Source organism: Paroedura picta, chromosome 15 (assembly GCF_049243985.1).
Source record: "Paroedura picta isolate Pp20150507F chromosome 15, Ppicta_v3.0, whole genome shotgun sequence".
In the NCBI taxonomy this organism is placed as follows: domain Eukaryota; kingdom Metazoa; phylum Chordata; class Lepidosauria; order Squamata; family Gekkonidae; genus Paroedura; species Paroedura picta.
The window spans coordinates 20,292,999-20,308,530 of NC_135383.1; the positions used below are offsets into that span (position 1 = coordinate 20,292,999).

The 15,532-nt window shown below is 44.4% G+C and overlaps 1 protein-coding gene across 2 annotated transcripts in view; it reads left to right on the forward strand.

Annotated features, from left to right (window-relative positions):
- Positions 1-15,532, forward strand: part of CLTC (clathrin heavy chain) — an 82,513-nt gene that overhangs the window by 12,933 nt on the left and 54,048 nt on the right. For both annotated transcript variants that reach the window (XM_077312436.1, XM_077312437.1), the window contains exon 2: positions 13,302-13,509. In XM_077312436.1, coding sequence (XP_077168551.1) covers positions 13,302-13,509 — 208 coding nt within the window. The remainder of the gene's footprint in view (positions 1-13,301; positions 13,510-15,532) is intronic.

The window sequence follows — 15,532 nt, forward strand, 5'->3', positions numbered from 1 at the left end:
TTGCTCAGGGTCCCCAGTCCCAAAGAGATAAAACTGGCCTTGACCAGGTCTAGAGCTTTTTGTACCTTGGCCACAGCCTGGTGGAACACACTCGCTGAAGAAATCAGGGTCCTCTGAGGTCTTCAACAATTGCAGTGGGCTTGCAGAATGGAGCTGTTATGCCTGGCCTGTGGTTAAAGTCAGATAGCAACATCATGAGATGCTAGCCTCCCTACTTGAAAACTCAATATTTTATGTATATTTTATTTATTATGCACATGTATCATGTGAATGCTTTTATTGACAGTTGTCCATAAAAACGTAACACAATCCATATATACTATCTTTTATTAGGACTAACCTAATAAACCAGATGACACTAACCAGATGACACAACACTGTGCAAGCTTTTGGATTCCCCAGAACACTTTTTCAGGTTGGATGTCACAAAAACTAAAAAGAAAAAGAATACTTTTCAGTACCTCCTGGGGAGGCCTGCCAGGAGATGCAGAGCTGATGCTGGAATTAATGACGCCCAGTTTTTCATGTGAGCAAGAGGAAATAAACTGGTTACTCCACAGAAGACAGCAAATGGCCCTTATTTGTCTTTGTCCGGGAGACTGAATTTCCTTAACAGGAGAGAATCTAGAAGTTTTTATAATTATAATAACTGAAGCCTGATTGTTTGTTTGTTTTTCTAGCTAATTTAGTCTTCAAAATTAAGTTTCCAAAAACACAAGTTTTGATGCTTACTTAAAAAAAAAAATTCTGTTCTTTGAATTGTGCTGATTATATCGTTATTTCAGACAGGCTTATAAATGTTGTAACTAAAATGGGCAGGCAGAAGAGTGCTCCTTTCTAACAAATGCCCAGGTCTCTTTCCCCTTACACCTCAAATTGTTCCACAGTGGTCTATGAGCCTCTAGCCACCAGGAAGGTAATGTTCTTATTGGCCATTAATGCAGCCAGGAAAGTTACTGAGCTGTGTGTTTGATCCACCTTCCCTGAGGTTTAACCCATAGTCTAGGCTTCCTTCCTAAGGTAGTTGCCAGATTTCATCCAGCACAGGAAATTGTCCTACTGCACATCCTTGATGTTAGAAGTGTCCTCCTATATTATTTAGAAAGAACCAAGGTGTTTTGTAAGGACAAAGAACACAGCTACGTCCGCTCAGTTCATTGACGTCTTTTCTGCAGACACACATTCTACCCTCCCACCTCAAAGGAGCTCACCGGACTTATTGTGCCATGGAAGGGGGCTCATGGCGGTTTAGTAGGAACTACGGGGAGGGGGTGCCTGCTGCCAGAGCACATGAAATTGGGTGGGAATCCCGCACATCTGCTGACACCAAAGGGGGCAGGGTGCCCCCGTTTGGAGTTTAAGCTAGACACGAAATGTTCACGGCAGGCCTGCAGAGGTGCAGTCCCACTGTGTGTCTGCACAGAAGACATCAATGAACAACTGTTACAGGTAAATGTAACCCTGTTTTCCATGCCTGTTGAGGCAGTGATGGTAGCTGTGCCCATAAGCACTGTTTCCTTCCTGCCTTGATTCTTACTTAAGAGGCATTGTGAGGCTATTCTAGGGGTAGTCAAACTGTGGCCCTCCAGATGTCCCTACTTGCCAGCGTGGAAGCATTTGCTGGCAGGGGCTCATGGGAATTGTAGTCCATGGACATCTGGAGGACTGCAGTTTGACTACTCCTGGATTCTGCTCCCTTTTCTGGGAGCTAGCTGAAAAGATACAGGTCTTCTGAGTGTAAGTTAAATGCTTCTCCAGTTATTTAAGTGAGGAAAAAACAATCTGCTTTGGATATCAAGCCTGGGAAACAATCTAGAAAAAAAATGGCATTAAACTGCAAACTTGACAACTCCTGGTTGAAAATAAATGCCCCTCCCCACAGAACAATGGCTTACATCTGCTATCAAAGCTAGCAAACGCTGCTTTCTCAGCATTTTTGCACTTCCTTTGGAAAGGGGCAGCTCAAGGCCCCTTTCTTCTAGCGAAATATGCTGATTCTCTGCTGGAAGAGGTCAGCAAACTTGCTGTCGTCAGTACGTTTTATCCAAACGGATGCCAGTGCTTGGGGTTTAATGACAGCAAATCCACAAACGTTTACTTGTGTAATTCTTCTCTTTAGGAGGAAGTTGCAGCACTCCAATTGTAGATTTTTCTGAAGCCAATTGAGAGATACAGAAGCGTTTCAAGATGGGTATCCATCTTAGTCTGTAGGCAGTAGAAAAGACTAACAACATTTGTGGTAGGCAGTGAGCTTTTGAGAGTCACTGTTCACAACTTCAGATACAGCTAAAATGCGAGTCCATCTGTCCCATATATTGGAAAGTGGAATGATTTCAGAAGTTGAATAATATTAGCAGGCCAATGACAGTAGCAGGTGTGATTGGGTGAGGTGTGATATGCAGAGGTGAAGTAGGTGTGGAGAAATTTAACATCACTCATGAGACAGGAAACTCAGGTAGATGTATTGTTTTGAGCTTCATGATCCGCTGAAATTCACCAGTGTTAATAATCTCCCTTTGAAGTTATAAGAAAACTGCTACTCTTAGGTCAGCAACTGAATGTCCTAGAATAGGGGTAGTCAAACTGCGGCCCTCCAGATGTCCATGGACTACAATTCCCAGGAGCCCCTGCCAGCAAATGTAACCCTGCTGGCAGGGGCTCCTGGGAATTGTAGTCCATGGACATCTGGAGGGCCGCAGTTTGACTACCCCTGTCCTAGAAGTTTAAAATGTTCCCCATTGGTTTTGGAATGTTGTGATTTCTAATATCAGACAATGTCTGTTAATTCCTTGTCGAAGGGACTGGCCTGTTTGCCCAGTGCAGTGGGTGGAAGGGGATTGCAGACATGGGATGGTATAAATCACATTAAGAGGATGAGCAGAAATATAGAGCCAGAGATCGTATGGCTGATATTGCTGGGTCCCTTGATGGTGTTGCTACGATCTTTGAGAGCAAAGTTGGCATCTTGGCTTGTTGCAGGCCATGGTGCCAGAGTCCATGTTCCTTCTAAGTAGCTTATCCTTTTAGGAGAGAAGCATAGGTCAGCAGACTGTCCGTAAACAAGAAAAGGCCCCCCTTCAAGTTGCTTTGTGAGGGAAGTGTCACTATACAGGCACAGGTTTCCTGTCTCATGCTGACTCACATTCTAGGTGTGCATGAAGAAGTGAGCAGTGACTCACAAAAAGCTCATCATACCTTGCCACAAATTTTATTAGCCTTTAAGGTGCAACTGGACTCTTGCCCTTTTCTACTGTTACAGAAATGTATGCATTTAACTGACTGTAGCTGAGTTTAGATCTGGAATTACACTAGTGGCGTCTACTGCAGTTTCCTTAAGTTACGATGCTGCTCAAGAATATGCAGCGTGTAATTAAACAAATGGCAGAGTTGGTATAAAATTGTTTCCTGGGAGAGTAAAAATGTGTTCCTCTTTGATTGCATACTTATAACTTGCAGCCATTCCTGCCTCGGTGCAAGTGCCTGTTAGTGTGTCCCAGCTACAAGTACAGCATGCAGCTAGGGTTGTGCGCTGCAGCGACAGAATTCGCTGTTCCAAGCCAATGCAGCCAGAGCCGCAGAGGTGGGCGCTGGTGCGTAACCTGGTGCACACAAACAGGTGAGTTACGCACCTGTGCTCTCCATGCCACAGCACTGGCTGCATCGGCCTGGAATGGCCGATTCGGACACCGCTAAGCACAACCCTGCATGCAATTGAAGAAGGGAGCTGAGAGGGAGCTGAGACTCACGAAAGCTCATACTCTGCCACAAATATTAGTCTTTAAGGTGCTACTGGGCTCTTGTTCTTTTGCACTGCTGTAGACCGATTAACAGCTACCCACCTTGATGCAATTTAATGTTGATCTAAAAGCATGTCTTTAAGACAAAAATGGGAAATTTGGCAAAACCTGAAAATACGTTCAGCAATAAGCCTAAGTTTATTTTTAATGAATCCTTCAGTAGAATTTGATTTTTTTGCTTAGTGTGTTTTATGAAATCTTAGAGATACGTGCTTTGCATTGGAATCGTTTGCAGAGTTTCACCAGTCCAAGCTCATTGGGAGACTCCAGTTCAAATCCTCACTCTGCAGTGGAAGCTTGTGGAGTGATGTTAGGTTAAATATTTGGCAGGCCTAACCCGCATCACAGGGTTATTGTTAGGATAAAACAGAGAAGAAAATAACATAAGCTGCTTTGAGTTCCTATTGGAGAGAATGGTGGGGTTATAAGTAATAGGTTTAGGCTTGAGTAATAATGCATATGATTATATTTACTTATTTGTATGTATTTATTTAAATTTAGATTTATATACCGCTGCTCTGAATACTATCTTGCAGCAGTTTATAATAAAACAAAATACAGTATAAAACCCCTTAACATTAATCGGATGGCAATACTATCAGAGTTCCAGTCTCCCACCCCTCATTCAGCACATGGGTCAGATGAACTCTCTCACTGGGAGTGAGGGTCCTGATCTAAGACGAGCATTGAGGGATCCCCCGTTGCTAACGCTGAGACCCCACCCTGGCTTCAACCTGGCGGAAGAGCTCCCTCTTAACAAGCCCTGCGGAATGCTGACAACTCCAGCAGGGCCCTAACCCTATCCTGAGCTCATTATCATGAACAAATCATAATGTGCTTGACCCGATACCGCCTAAATCCAGCAAACAGGATTGCTGTGCAATTCCTTTATCATAGGAAGCTCTCTTGTATTGTCAGGCCATTGGCTTCTCAGGATCAGCGTTGCGTCTTCTTGCTTGAAGCAGTTCCCTAGCGACTCATGTGCATAGTATGATCCTCTTAACAAGATGGAGATTGAACCTGGAACCTTCTGCATGCAAAGCAGTTCCTCTGCCACTGAGCTACGATCTCTCCCGGAAGGCTATAGCCATGGGCTGTCGTGGTCCAGAGTTTCTTCCACCTCTAACAGGAGTTAAGATTTACATCCAACAAAATGCAGATTTATGTGGTCTCTCTCCATCTCAGCTGTATGAAGCCTATTGGTTTATCATTACAGTATTCGTACATTCCTGGTCATTGTGCATTCCTGGTCATTGTGGCCTCAGTGGTCCCCAACCTTTTTCGGGCTGGGGGCCGGGGGGGAGAGGGAGGCGCGGGCGCACTGGCGGGTGCAAGCGTGCAGGCGGAGCTGCTCCGCGCCTGCATGTTCGCGCCCACCGGTGCCTCCCCGCGCGGTGCTCCCGGCACAGTGAGTGCTGCGCCGCAGGGGGGAGGCGTGCCCACTGGTGTGTGGCAGCCACGCCTCCCCCCCCCCCGTGGGGGCCCGGTACCGGTCTACGGCCCGCGGGTTGGGGAACACTGCTAGTCTTTAGGAGCCGAGAGTAAAATGTCTTAAAATGCTAGTATACCTTTCAGCAGTGTGACTCTTTGAATCCCATGGGGCCTGCAGTTTATCGAACTGCTTGAACCCAACTGTGGTTTGTGGCTTTCGTATTCTGCAGCATTGTTCAGATTTCACTTTTGTGACCAAATGGGCTGCTTGTCCTTGGCTGTGACTCTACATGAAGCTGACAGCATTGCTGCTTCAGGCAGATGGTCATAATTAAGGTAAATCTATCTTGGGGTGAGTTGCTTAAATACTGTGGCTTAAGCTTGGTCTTCACTTAGATGACATTACCATCTGCTGTGCTTTAGCTGGTAAAGCTGTTGTTGAATTCTTTAAAAAAAAGTCTTAAGTTTATTGTTGAATTGTTTCTCCGGTCAGTACAGATTTTTCTTAAAGATCTTTGATCCTTGATGGATTTATGATGGTCTCAACTGCAGCTGAGAGAATGAGATTGGATTTGGGCATAAAATTTCCTCATGTTGATACCATGGAAAAAACTTAGGCTTTCCTGGGTTTTTAAGAAATATATATACATAATACATTAACCCTGAACTTGTTTAATTCTTTCAATAATATAGGATAATCATTTACCATATCTTTGGAATAATAAACTGTGCTGTTTGGCATATTAAATTGTAAAGCAACTGCTGAGCTATATTTGCAAGCAGAGATATACTTTTGGGTATTCGGAGCCAAATAAAAACACACAGAAAAATTTAAAAGCCAGATAAAGATGAGAGAATCTGACTGGCTATCAGTATAGATGACAATGCAAATTTAAAATAAAAGCCAGAAATATGTGCAAAGCCAATAACCCCATAGGCTTACACTAATAAAATGTATATATCTTTTGAGTCTAATGAACTAGAAAGGAATTTAATTGTTTAAATCATTATAGTCCAAGTAAAAAGATGAATGAGACTCCAAGATAATAAATATGTAGCCTGGGTTCTGCTTGAATTACCATGACTGACTGTCCAGCCTAAAGAGCTACATTGGTGTTTATGCCTCACTCATGCTTCAAACTTGGCATCCTGGATTTGAAAAGGTAAGGTAAAGGTATCCCCCGTGCATGCACCGGGTCATGTCTGACCCTTGGGGTGATGCCCTCCAGCGTTTTCATGCCAGACTCAATACGCGGTGGTTTGCCAGTGCCTTCCCCAGTCAGTACCATTTACCCCCCAGCATTTTACCGACCTCGGAAGGATGGAAGGCTGAGTTGACCTTGAGCCGGCTGCTGGGTTTGAACTCCCAGCCTCATGGGCAGAGCTTTCAGACTGCATGTCTGCTGCCTTACCACTCTGCGCCACAAGAGGCTCCTTTGAAAAGGTAGTGATATTCTAAAATTTGAGTGAGTATAGGGAAGCTGAAAACAGAGCTCACTGTTTTGCTGGCACAGTACTTCTAGTAAAGGGTGTGGTGTATTACTAATAGCTCGTGAACAACTTACTCTCAAAGGTGTGCCTCTAAAACAGAACTTGTCCATAGTTAGACATATTTTTGGGGTAGAAATAGAGGTCTAGTGTGTGAATTAAGGCTTTCTTTTTATTACACATTAATTACACTAGGGGCAAAGCCCGTTGCATTCAGAAATACAGTGGGTGCTAGATTGTGGGGGTGGGGTGGAAGAACTCTGCGGACAGCCTTTCACTCCCTCCAGGACCTGGAAAGACTACAAGCTGGGAAGGAAACTTTCCAGCAGGGGCAGCTCTCATGTGGCAGGGATCTGCAGCCTCTGAACCTCTGAGGGAAGTGGGTGGCACTTAAGCCATGAGATCAGTTCCTCCTCCAAGCCCTTACCAGAAATATTAAGTGGAACAGAGATATATAGATAATAAAATATCTGTGTGGCACATTGTGTATCCTTCAGTCTGAGGATTCTAAGAAGTCTCTTTAAAATCAAGGTGGTTTTTGTTTTTTTATATGGTGTAGGTGGTGGAATATTCAATTGGGATCTGGAAAAACCATGATGAAACCAATATTCCATAGTAGATCTCGATGATATGGTCTTGGGAAGATCTGCTTCTTTCCCAGAATTGTTAAATTTCAGCATACCAGAACGTAATTAGAGAAAAAGTACTCTATTTTGTTGTAGGACAGTGGTCCCCAACCTTTTTCAGGCGGGGGGGGGAGGAGGTGTGGGCACCAGCGGGCGCCCGCACCTCCCCCTGCTGTGTGGTGCTCACAGCGAGCGCAGCACCACGTGGAGGAGGGAGGCACCGGAGCGCTGGTGGGCGCAAATGCACAGGCGCAGCAGCTCCATGCCTGCTCATTTGTGCCCGCCTGTGCTTGCTCCTCCCCCCCCCCCCCGCAGCACACTGCTCACTGCGCCGGGGCCCAGGAACACCGTGGCGCGCCCACTGGCATGCTGGTGCCTCCCTCCCCCCCCCCCCGCTGCGGCCTGGTATCGAGGGCTTCACAGCCCGGTACCGGTCCGCCGCCCAGGGGTTGGAGAAGACTGTTGTAGGAGACTGATCAAGCCTAGCACTTTCTTCTGAAAACGATCAGCAGTATTAAGCTTGGGAGAGGCCAGAGGCACTTTTGGGCAGGGGGCTGAAGCTGGGAAGAGCCTCCTAGCTTTGCTGAGTACCTTTTGGATTGTTTCTCCTCTGTTCCTAGGGCAAGACCCAAAGTGCCCTTGGATTTATGATATTTACTGGTCTGGTTCAGGAAGTAAGCAGGGTATATTTTTCTTTTAACTGGTAATTCTGAAAAATCTGCGGTGATGAAAATGCACTCTCGGCAGTTCTGACTTTACAGGCTTTGAGCCTGTCCATGTGCAGCATGGCATTGAGGGTGTCCCAGAAACATTAATTCCACAATGTGAAACTATTGCTGAGCCTCATAAGTGGTCATGGGTGGTGTGAGTGAATACCAGATATACAAACACCTTGGATGCATTGTGCTTCAAGAGTCATTTGAGGGATTTTGTGTCTCTTCCTGTGCTTTTTGTATAGACATCCTCTGTGAGTTACCAGCAGTTGAGAACTGTACTGTGGCACACCCAGTCTTTATCAGAAGCTACAAGAAACAACAAAACAGAACAAGAAAGGTGGAGTCCTTAATGAGGCACCAGAAATAGTGCTGATAATAAGATTGGACTTGCCCCCAGGCGCCTGTATTCCATATGTTTTGGGAGAAACTACTTTAAAAACTAAAAAAAAAAAAAAACTAGCCATAAGAACAAAATGTGGAAGGCCTGAGGAAAAAGATATCTGCTTGTTGCAAAATATTTGCTTCCTGGTCCTTTACCCCTTAACTGGTTGTAGTGAATGAATCATTCTTCCTTTCTGTAGTTTACTGCACCCTGTTACACAAATAGGGAACCGAGAGCAGGAATTCTGTAGAAGAGCCCTTTAAGGAGAAGCCTCAGACTCAACATTCTGCAGCCAGATCTTTTTTTTAAGGAGCCAGATGTGGAGTACATTGATACTTGTCCATGTCATTGTTGCACCCACCTTGTAATATAGAATTAACTGAGAAAACACCTGGCTCCGGGTCCTCCAGTAAGCTTCATGGCTGAAGAAGGATTTGAGCTCAAGTGTTCCCAGCCCGAACCTTGAAACCTATTTTGAAAACAAAATAACGTAATGGTATGTTCGCTGCATAATGCTTTGACTCTGCTAAGTCTCTTTCAGCAATTTGCAGAAGTTAATCAAGTTGAAACAGGAAAATGTGGCTTGCTTACTAATAGCTGCTTTTATGAGTTCACTCTCACTCCGCCCCAGCATTGTGAAATTCTGTTCGTTCTACTGGGTCCGGTTTCCAGGATTCTGAGGCCGTTTGGATCTGGTGAGGTGGGCTTTGTGATGTATATGCCAGTCACATGCAACTATGAACTATAACCGGTTCTGACATTCTGCCTTGAAGGGGGGAACCCTTTCTGCATGAGCCTGTTTCCCAAGAAACCCCTTGCGCACACCACAGGATTCTCAGTGTGTGTTTGTGTGTAAGTGTAAGCACACACCCAGCTGGCGAGATGGAACAACGGGTTTGCTGTTCAGGTTTTTGATTGCAACTGCTGCCATTCTAGCTTTGCTACGCATTACATGGGAGATCTGTGACCTGGTAGGTTTTTAGCCCTAAAGCAGAAAAGCAGGGGAGGATCAATCACCTTTCACCCCCCCACCCTTGACCACCCCCTCCTCCTTCCACTCCTCTCCCGATGCTTGGAGGCTACCGATCCCTACTGCGTGAGAGCTGTCCCTGCTGGTTAGTTCCCTGCAGCCTGCAGCCTTTTCAGGTCCTGGGGAGGGATGGAGAGGCCATCCACAGAGTTCTTCCACCACCACCCCCAATCTAGCACCCGTTGCATTCCTGAATGCAGCGGGCTTTGCCCCTAGTATAGTGTATAATCATGGACATTTAAGCAAACTTATCCTTTGAAAAGTGAGTAAAATGTTGTCTTAAAATGCATTTCAAATTCCCAAAAAATATTTCATAGGAGCTTTTTATCTTTTTCATTTTGTTGATGTCCTTGGGTAGAGTACGGGGAACAAGACCCATACATACTGGACCTTCACACTTGGCTGTTACATCTCTAGCTCTTGATGTACATATGTTCACAGATGTATATGTTAAGGGACAAGAGCTGATGGCTGTGGTCCTAGGAGGTCAAAATACTCCTATGGTGGGCCCAGTTCTCTACTTGGTGTCACTCCTGGAGGGAGAATATCAAGCACAAACTGGGTAGTAACTGTTGCCACTAGCAAATCTGGGAGATTCCCCTGGATGTAGTTAACATGCTCAGCACCTACACTGTACCTATGCTGCCATTTAGCGACTCCACAGAATTGCCTTGATTCCTACACAAGCTAGCATACGGTCTATCCCTTTCAATTTAGCAATTTTAAGCTATTTTGTTCAAGAGACGGTGAGCTCACTTATTGCTACTTCCCTTTACCACACTTTAGATAGCAAGACCAAATAGTCATGGATGGTGTGTTAACAGAGATAAGTCTTTGAGCATTTAGAACATGACAAAGTTTAAGAAAGTGCATGTGGCCTGTTCTAAGCATTAATCCAAGCAAGGATACAAAGAAAATGTACTTGGTACTCATCCAGAAGGTTGTGCAATTAGGATAGGCTAGCATTTAAAAGTCTGTTATTACTTCAGGGCCCATTCTGCACACATTGGATAATACCCTTTCAGTGTGCTTTTGCAGCTGGATTTTTCTGTGCAGACCAAGAAAATCAACTTCCAAAGTGCATTAGAAGTGCGTTACCTAACATGTGCAGAATGGGCCCAGTTCTCAGAGCTAGGACTTCTCCCCATTGTCCTTCACCACATGAGGAAGGTGAAGTCCTTCAGTAAAGATTTCATTCTTCATGGCTTATGCCCATCCAAAGATAAGAGAAAAGGAAGGAGGAAAATAGTTTTTTCCCCTTGTCCAGAGAGTCCTTTCACCATTGGGGGTCCTTTAGATCTGTGTGCCACAAGAGAAAGAAATTGCTATCTAACCCTTAGAATATTCAGGCCTCTGTCCCTTTGGGTTTGACATTGTAGCAAGGTGTGAAATAGTATGCCTGTTCGACTTTCGCTAAAGCCTTTGCCTTTGGTAAGCACTAAGGCACTCTGGGGCTTGGGTGAATCATTCCCTGTATATGTCCAGGGTGCCAGCTACAGATCTGTAAAGGGACCCTGAATCATTAAGACAGAATGAACCCCATTCTTGGGGTGAATTCTAGAGTGGAGGGCATTTCTTCACACACTCCTTTTTCAATGTAGAAAAGCATCCGTGTTGCAGGGTACAGAAGAGCATATGACTTTGCATTCAGACCAATGCAAATACTAAATGCTTGCTCTGGGTTCATGGTTGAATCCTTGTCACTTCCAATGAAAAGCACTCCGGTACTAGAGTTGGGACACTTTATTTGGGGGACACTTCCAGTTGTAGTAGATTCTGCTGGGCTAGACAAGTTTGTGATGCAGCTCTCTGCATGGCAGCCAGGAATTTTTTGTTATTTATTACATTTATGCAATCCTTATCCAAGACACACTTCAACAATTGTCTTCAGCCTTTTAGAATGTAAAAGGTAAAGGTAAAGGTATCCCCTGTGCAAGCATCGAGTCATGTCTGACCCTTGGGGTGATGCCCTCCAGCGTTTTCATGGCAGACTCAATACGGGGTGGTTTGCCAGTGCCTTCCCCAGTCATTACCGTTTACCCCCCAGCAAGCTGGGTACTCATTTTACCGACCTCAGAAGGATGGAAGGCTGAGTCAACCTTGAGCCGGCTGCTGGGATTGAACTCCCAGCCTCATGGACGAAGCTTTCAGATGGCTGCCTTACCACTCTGCACCACAAGAGGCTCATTTTAGAATGTAACTCCCTCTAAACACTTACCCTGGCAGCTTCCCAGTGGGTGCTCGGTAGGTTGTCAGGCTCTCTCTTTTAGAGAGTGGGATGCAGGAGTTGATCAACAAAAACGCTGGTGATTAGAACCAGTTAATATTCAATGGCTAAAGTTTGAGAGTTCCCTTGATGATGAGATTTGGAGTTTTTAGTATTCAGTCACAGCTGCATGGGTGACAGTTGGTTTAATAGTGGAAGATACCTTGCACTAGTTTACTAGGGGTAGCACATACATTAATGGGAAGAGTTGCTTGTTGCGTATCTTGGCTGCTTATGGGTAGTGCATGAAGATGACACATTTGCAGATGGCACTAAATTGGGTGGGGAGGCTAATGCCTCAGAAGAAAGGACTACTGTTCAAGGAGATCTGGATATATTGGAAAATCAGGACATAGCCAATAAAATGACTCTTTAATAGAGAGAAGTATAATGACTCTTTAATAGAGAGAAATATAAAGATCTCTAATATAAAGATCAATATTGAGATCTCTAACATCGAGATCATGGTTAGATCTATTGTATTGGTGCCACCCTCTTCTGAACATTATTCACTCCACCAGGCTGAACTAAGATCAGAATTGTGACCACCACCGCTATATGTTATATGTAACTTTTAATTGGGGTTTTTATGGGGATTTTATTGTGTTTTAACTATTTATGTTGTAAACCGCCCTGAGACCTATTGGGAGAAGGGCGGTCTAAAAATTAAATAATAATAATAATAATAATAATAATAATAATAATAATAATAATAATAATAATAATAATGTATTACATTTGGTTAATAAAACTGTGATGCATAAATATTGGGTGGGAGATACCTGGCTTGATAGTAGTACATGTGAAAGTGACTTAGGAATTCTGGTGGACAATAAGTTGAATGTGAACCAACAATACAATATAGCAGCTAAGAAGGCTAATATATTAGGCTGCATTGCTAGGAGCACAGAATCGAGAGCAAGGGAAGTTATAATACCACTCTATTCTGCATTGGTTAAACCTCATTTGGAATATTGTGTCCAGTTCTGGGTGCTGCAGTTCAAGAAGGACCTTGACAAGTTGGAACGTGTTCAGAGAAGCAACAGGTTGGGATCGATGCCTTAGGAGAGAGTTGGGTATGTGTAGTTTGGAGAAGAGGAGGGCAAGGGTTGACGTTTACTGCAGCTTGGATTCAGATTACGGGAAAGGAGGTTCCACTTAAATATTCGAAAGCATTTTCTGATTGTGAAGGCTGCTCATAGATGGAATATGCTGCCTCAGAATGTGGCGGAGTCTCCTTCATTTGACATTTTGGACATTTTTAGGAGGAGCATCTGTTATGAGTGTGTGTTTTTAAAATCCCTGAGAAGGTGGAGGCTGGACTGGATGACCTTCTGTGGTCTCTTCCAACTCTGTGTGATTCTGATTCTGATGTGCCCTGGTGGACACATGCACAGAATGGGGTTTTCCAAGGATATTTCTACTAGGTTAGCTGCAAGTGCTTACTCAAATTTTAAAGCTTCCCAACACTTTTGGCTTAATCTTGTGCAGGTGTAGCTATTGCAAGAAGGAAGATGTAAAAGACCTGCTAGATGACTTTGAACTTGTTCTCTTATGTGTTCTAGCTCCAGAACCTGGGCATTAATCCAGCCAACATTGGCTTCAGCACTCTGACTATGGAGTCGGACAAATTCATCTGCATACGGGAGAAGGTAGGGGAACAGGCCCAGGTGGTCATCATTGACATGAATGATCCCAGCAACCCCATTCGCCGGCCAATTTCTGCCGACAGCGCAATCATGAACCCTGCCAGCAAGGTCATTGCATTGAAAGGTACGGAGAAATGTTCTCAGAGTTTTTAAAGATGCTTCTAAATGCAACAAGCTTGGATTTTCGTTGACACTTTTAGTCTGAAGGCTGCATGGATTTTTCTCTCTCCAATGCTATCTTTACAGCTGTGACTTTTCAAGAGATGCCAATGCTAATAATTGTTTCCTCTTGCACTGTGAAAAGTTGTATCTTATGTTGTGTACATGGTGCTGACAGATTGAAATCTCCAGGGTTTTAGCTGGTAACTTCCTGTGACAGGTTTTCGATATGGCTGCTAGAACATAGTTCCCAAAAGCTTTATTAAAGTGATTGGGGTTTGTATGCAACTTTAAGAAAGCGAGAGACAGGTCATAACCGTACAAACTCTTGGGGAATGGGAGGGGGCAGATTGAATTCTGCCTACCCCCACCTCATTGCTCCCTCCTAGGATTTTTCCTTTAACTGACTCTCAGCTGCTCTTGACCATAGTGACTGCTGGGGCACCTCATCTGTCTATTTTAGAGGGTTTTGCTTTGAACTACTATACAAATATCTGGGGAGGCCTGTGGGTAGGTGAAGATTAACTCGATCTTGCTGCTGAATGATTGACAAGGGGACTTAGCAGAGAGTATTATTAACTCCCCCGTGCAAGGACAGATTCTTGCTGCATCCCAAAGCAGGGATGTGGAGAGGAGGTTGGATCAAAATGCCCAATGGAGCATAGCCCTTCAGCTCTCCAGGTGGCCTTCTGCCTTGATTAGATGTCTTGCTCTGTGTGTGTCAGAATGCCACAGCTTGGAGATCAGCTGAGATGTGATGTTCTGGTCCTCCTTTCCCAACATGTGGTTCACTCTCTCCTTGAAGCCTTGGCCTCTTAAGCTTACAAAAATCCTTCCCTCTACTTCTTAAAGTAGCTTATCACAATACAGAGTAGGCTTGTAAGTAATTAACTTGTATGGTCTTCACTGGCAAATAAGATTTGCCAGCAGTAGCCCAGTTAGGGGCACTCTTAACTAGCTGTCAGATAAGAGATGTGGTCATACAAAACATTACTTGTGCACTAGTAATCTTTGTGAATTTTGAAGAAGAGTTGGTTCTTATATGCCGGTTTTCTCTACCTGAAGGTGTCTCAGTGGCTTACATTCACCTTCCCTTTCCTCTCCCCACAACAGACACCCTGTGAGGTAGGTGGGGCTGAGAGAGCTCTGATATTAGTGTTCAGCCGAAGCTGGCTGCATGTGGAGGAGTGAGGAAGCAAAACCCGGCTCACCAGATTAAAAGCCAGCATGGGGCAGTATGCATCATACAGGACCTCCATTTGATTTATATATTTTTACTTTATAGTCTTCCATTTTTTTCTTTTTTGGGCCAAGACTCAAGGCAGATTATAATATTAGAAAAAAATGTCTTGAGGAAAAACAGGTTAGATTGCAAAACTGTTTCAAAACTCAAAAACAATGCTGTAAAAACAAGATAATATAGTATATAATATAATAATAGTTCAGTAATCACCTGCTTCTGCTGGAGTGGATTAGAGGTTAGATAAATATGTTTTTTTCAGCTCTCTTTGAGTCTCCCTTCCTCCCTCTACCATATCTTCCAGCTGCTCTAAAGTAAAAGAGCCTCTTGTGGCAAAGAGCCTCTTGTGGCGCAGAGTGGTAAGACAGCCGTCTGAAAGCTTTGCCCATGAGGCTGGGAGTTCAATCCCAGCAGCCGGCTCAAGGTTGACTCAGCCTTCCATCCTTCCGAGGTCGGTAAAATGAGTACCCAGCTTGCTGGGGGGTAAACGGTAACGACTGGGGAAGGCACTGGCAAACCACCCCGTATTGAGTCTGCCATGAAAACGCTGGCGGGCGTCACCCCAAGGGTCAGACATGACTCGGTGCTTGCACAGGGGATACCTTTACCTTTACCTTTAATCAACCTTATCCCTTTGATAAAAGTGCCCCCTCGAACACTTGTGTTACACATTCTGAGATACGTCAGATAAGTGGGATTCTTCCTAGCATGCCATTACACCAGTAGAAAATAGTGGGCATCCAGTAAC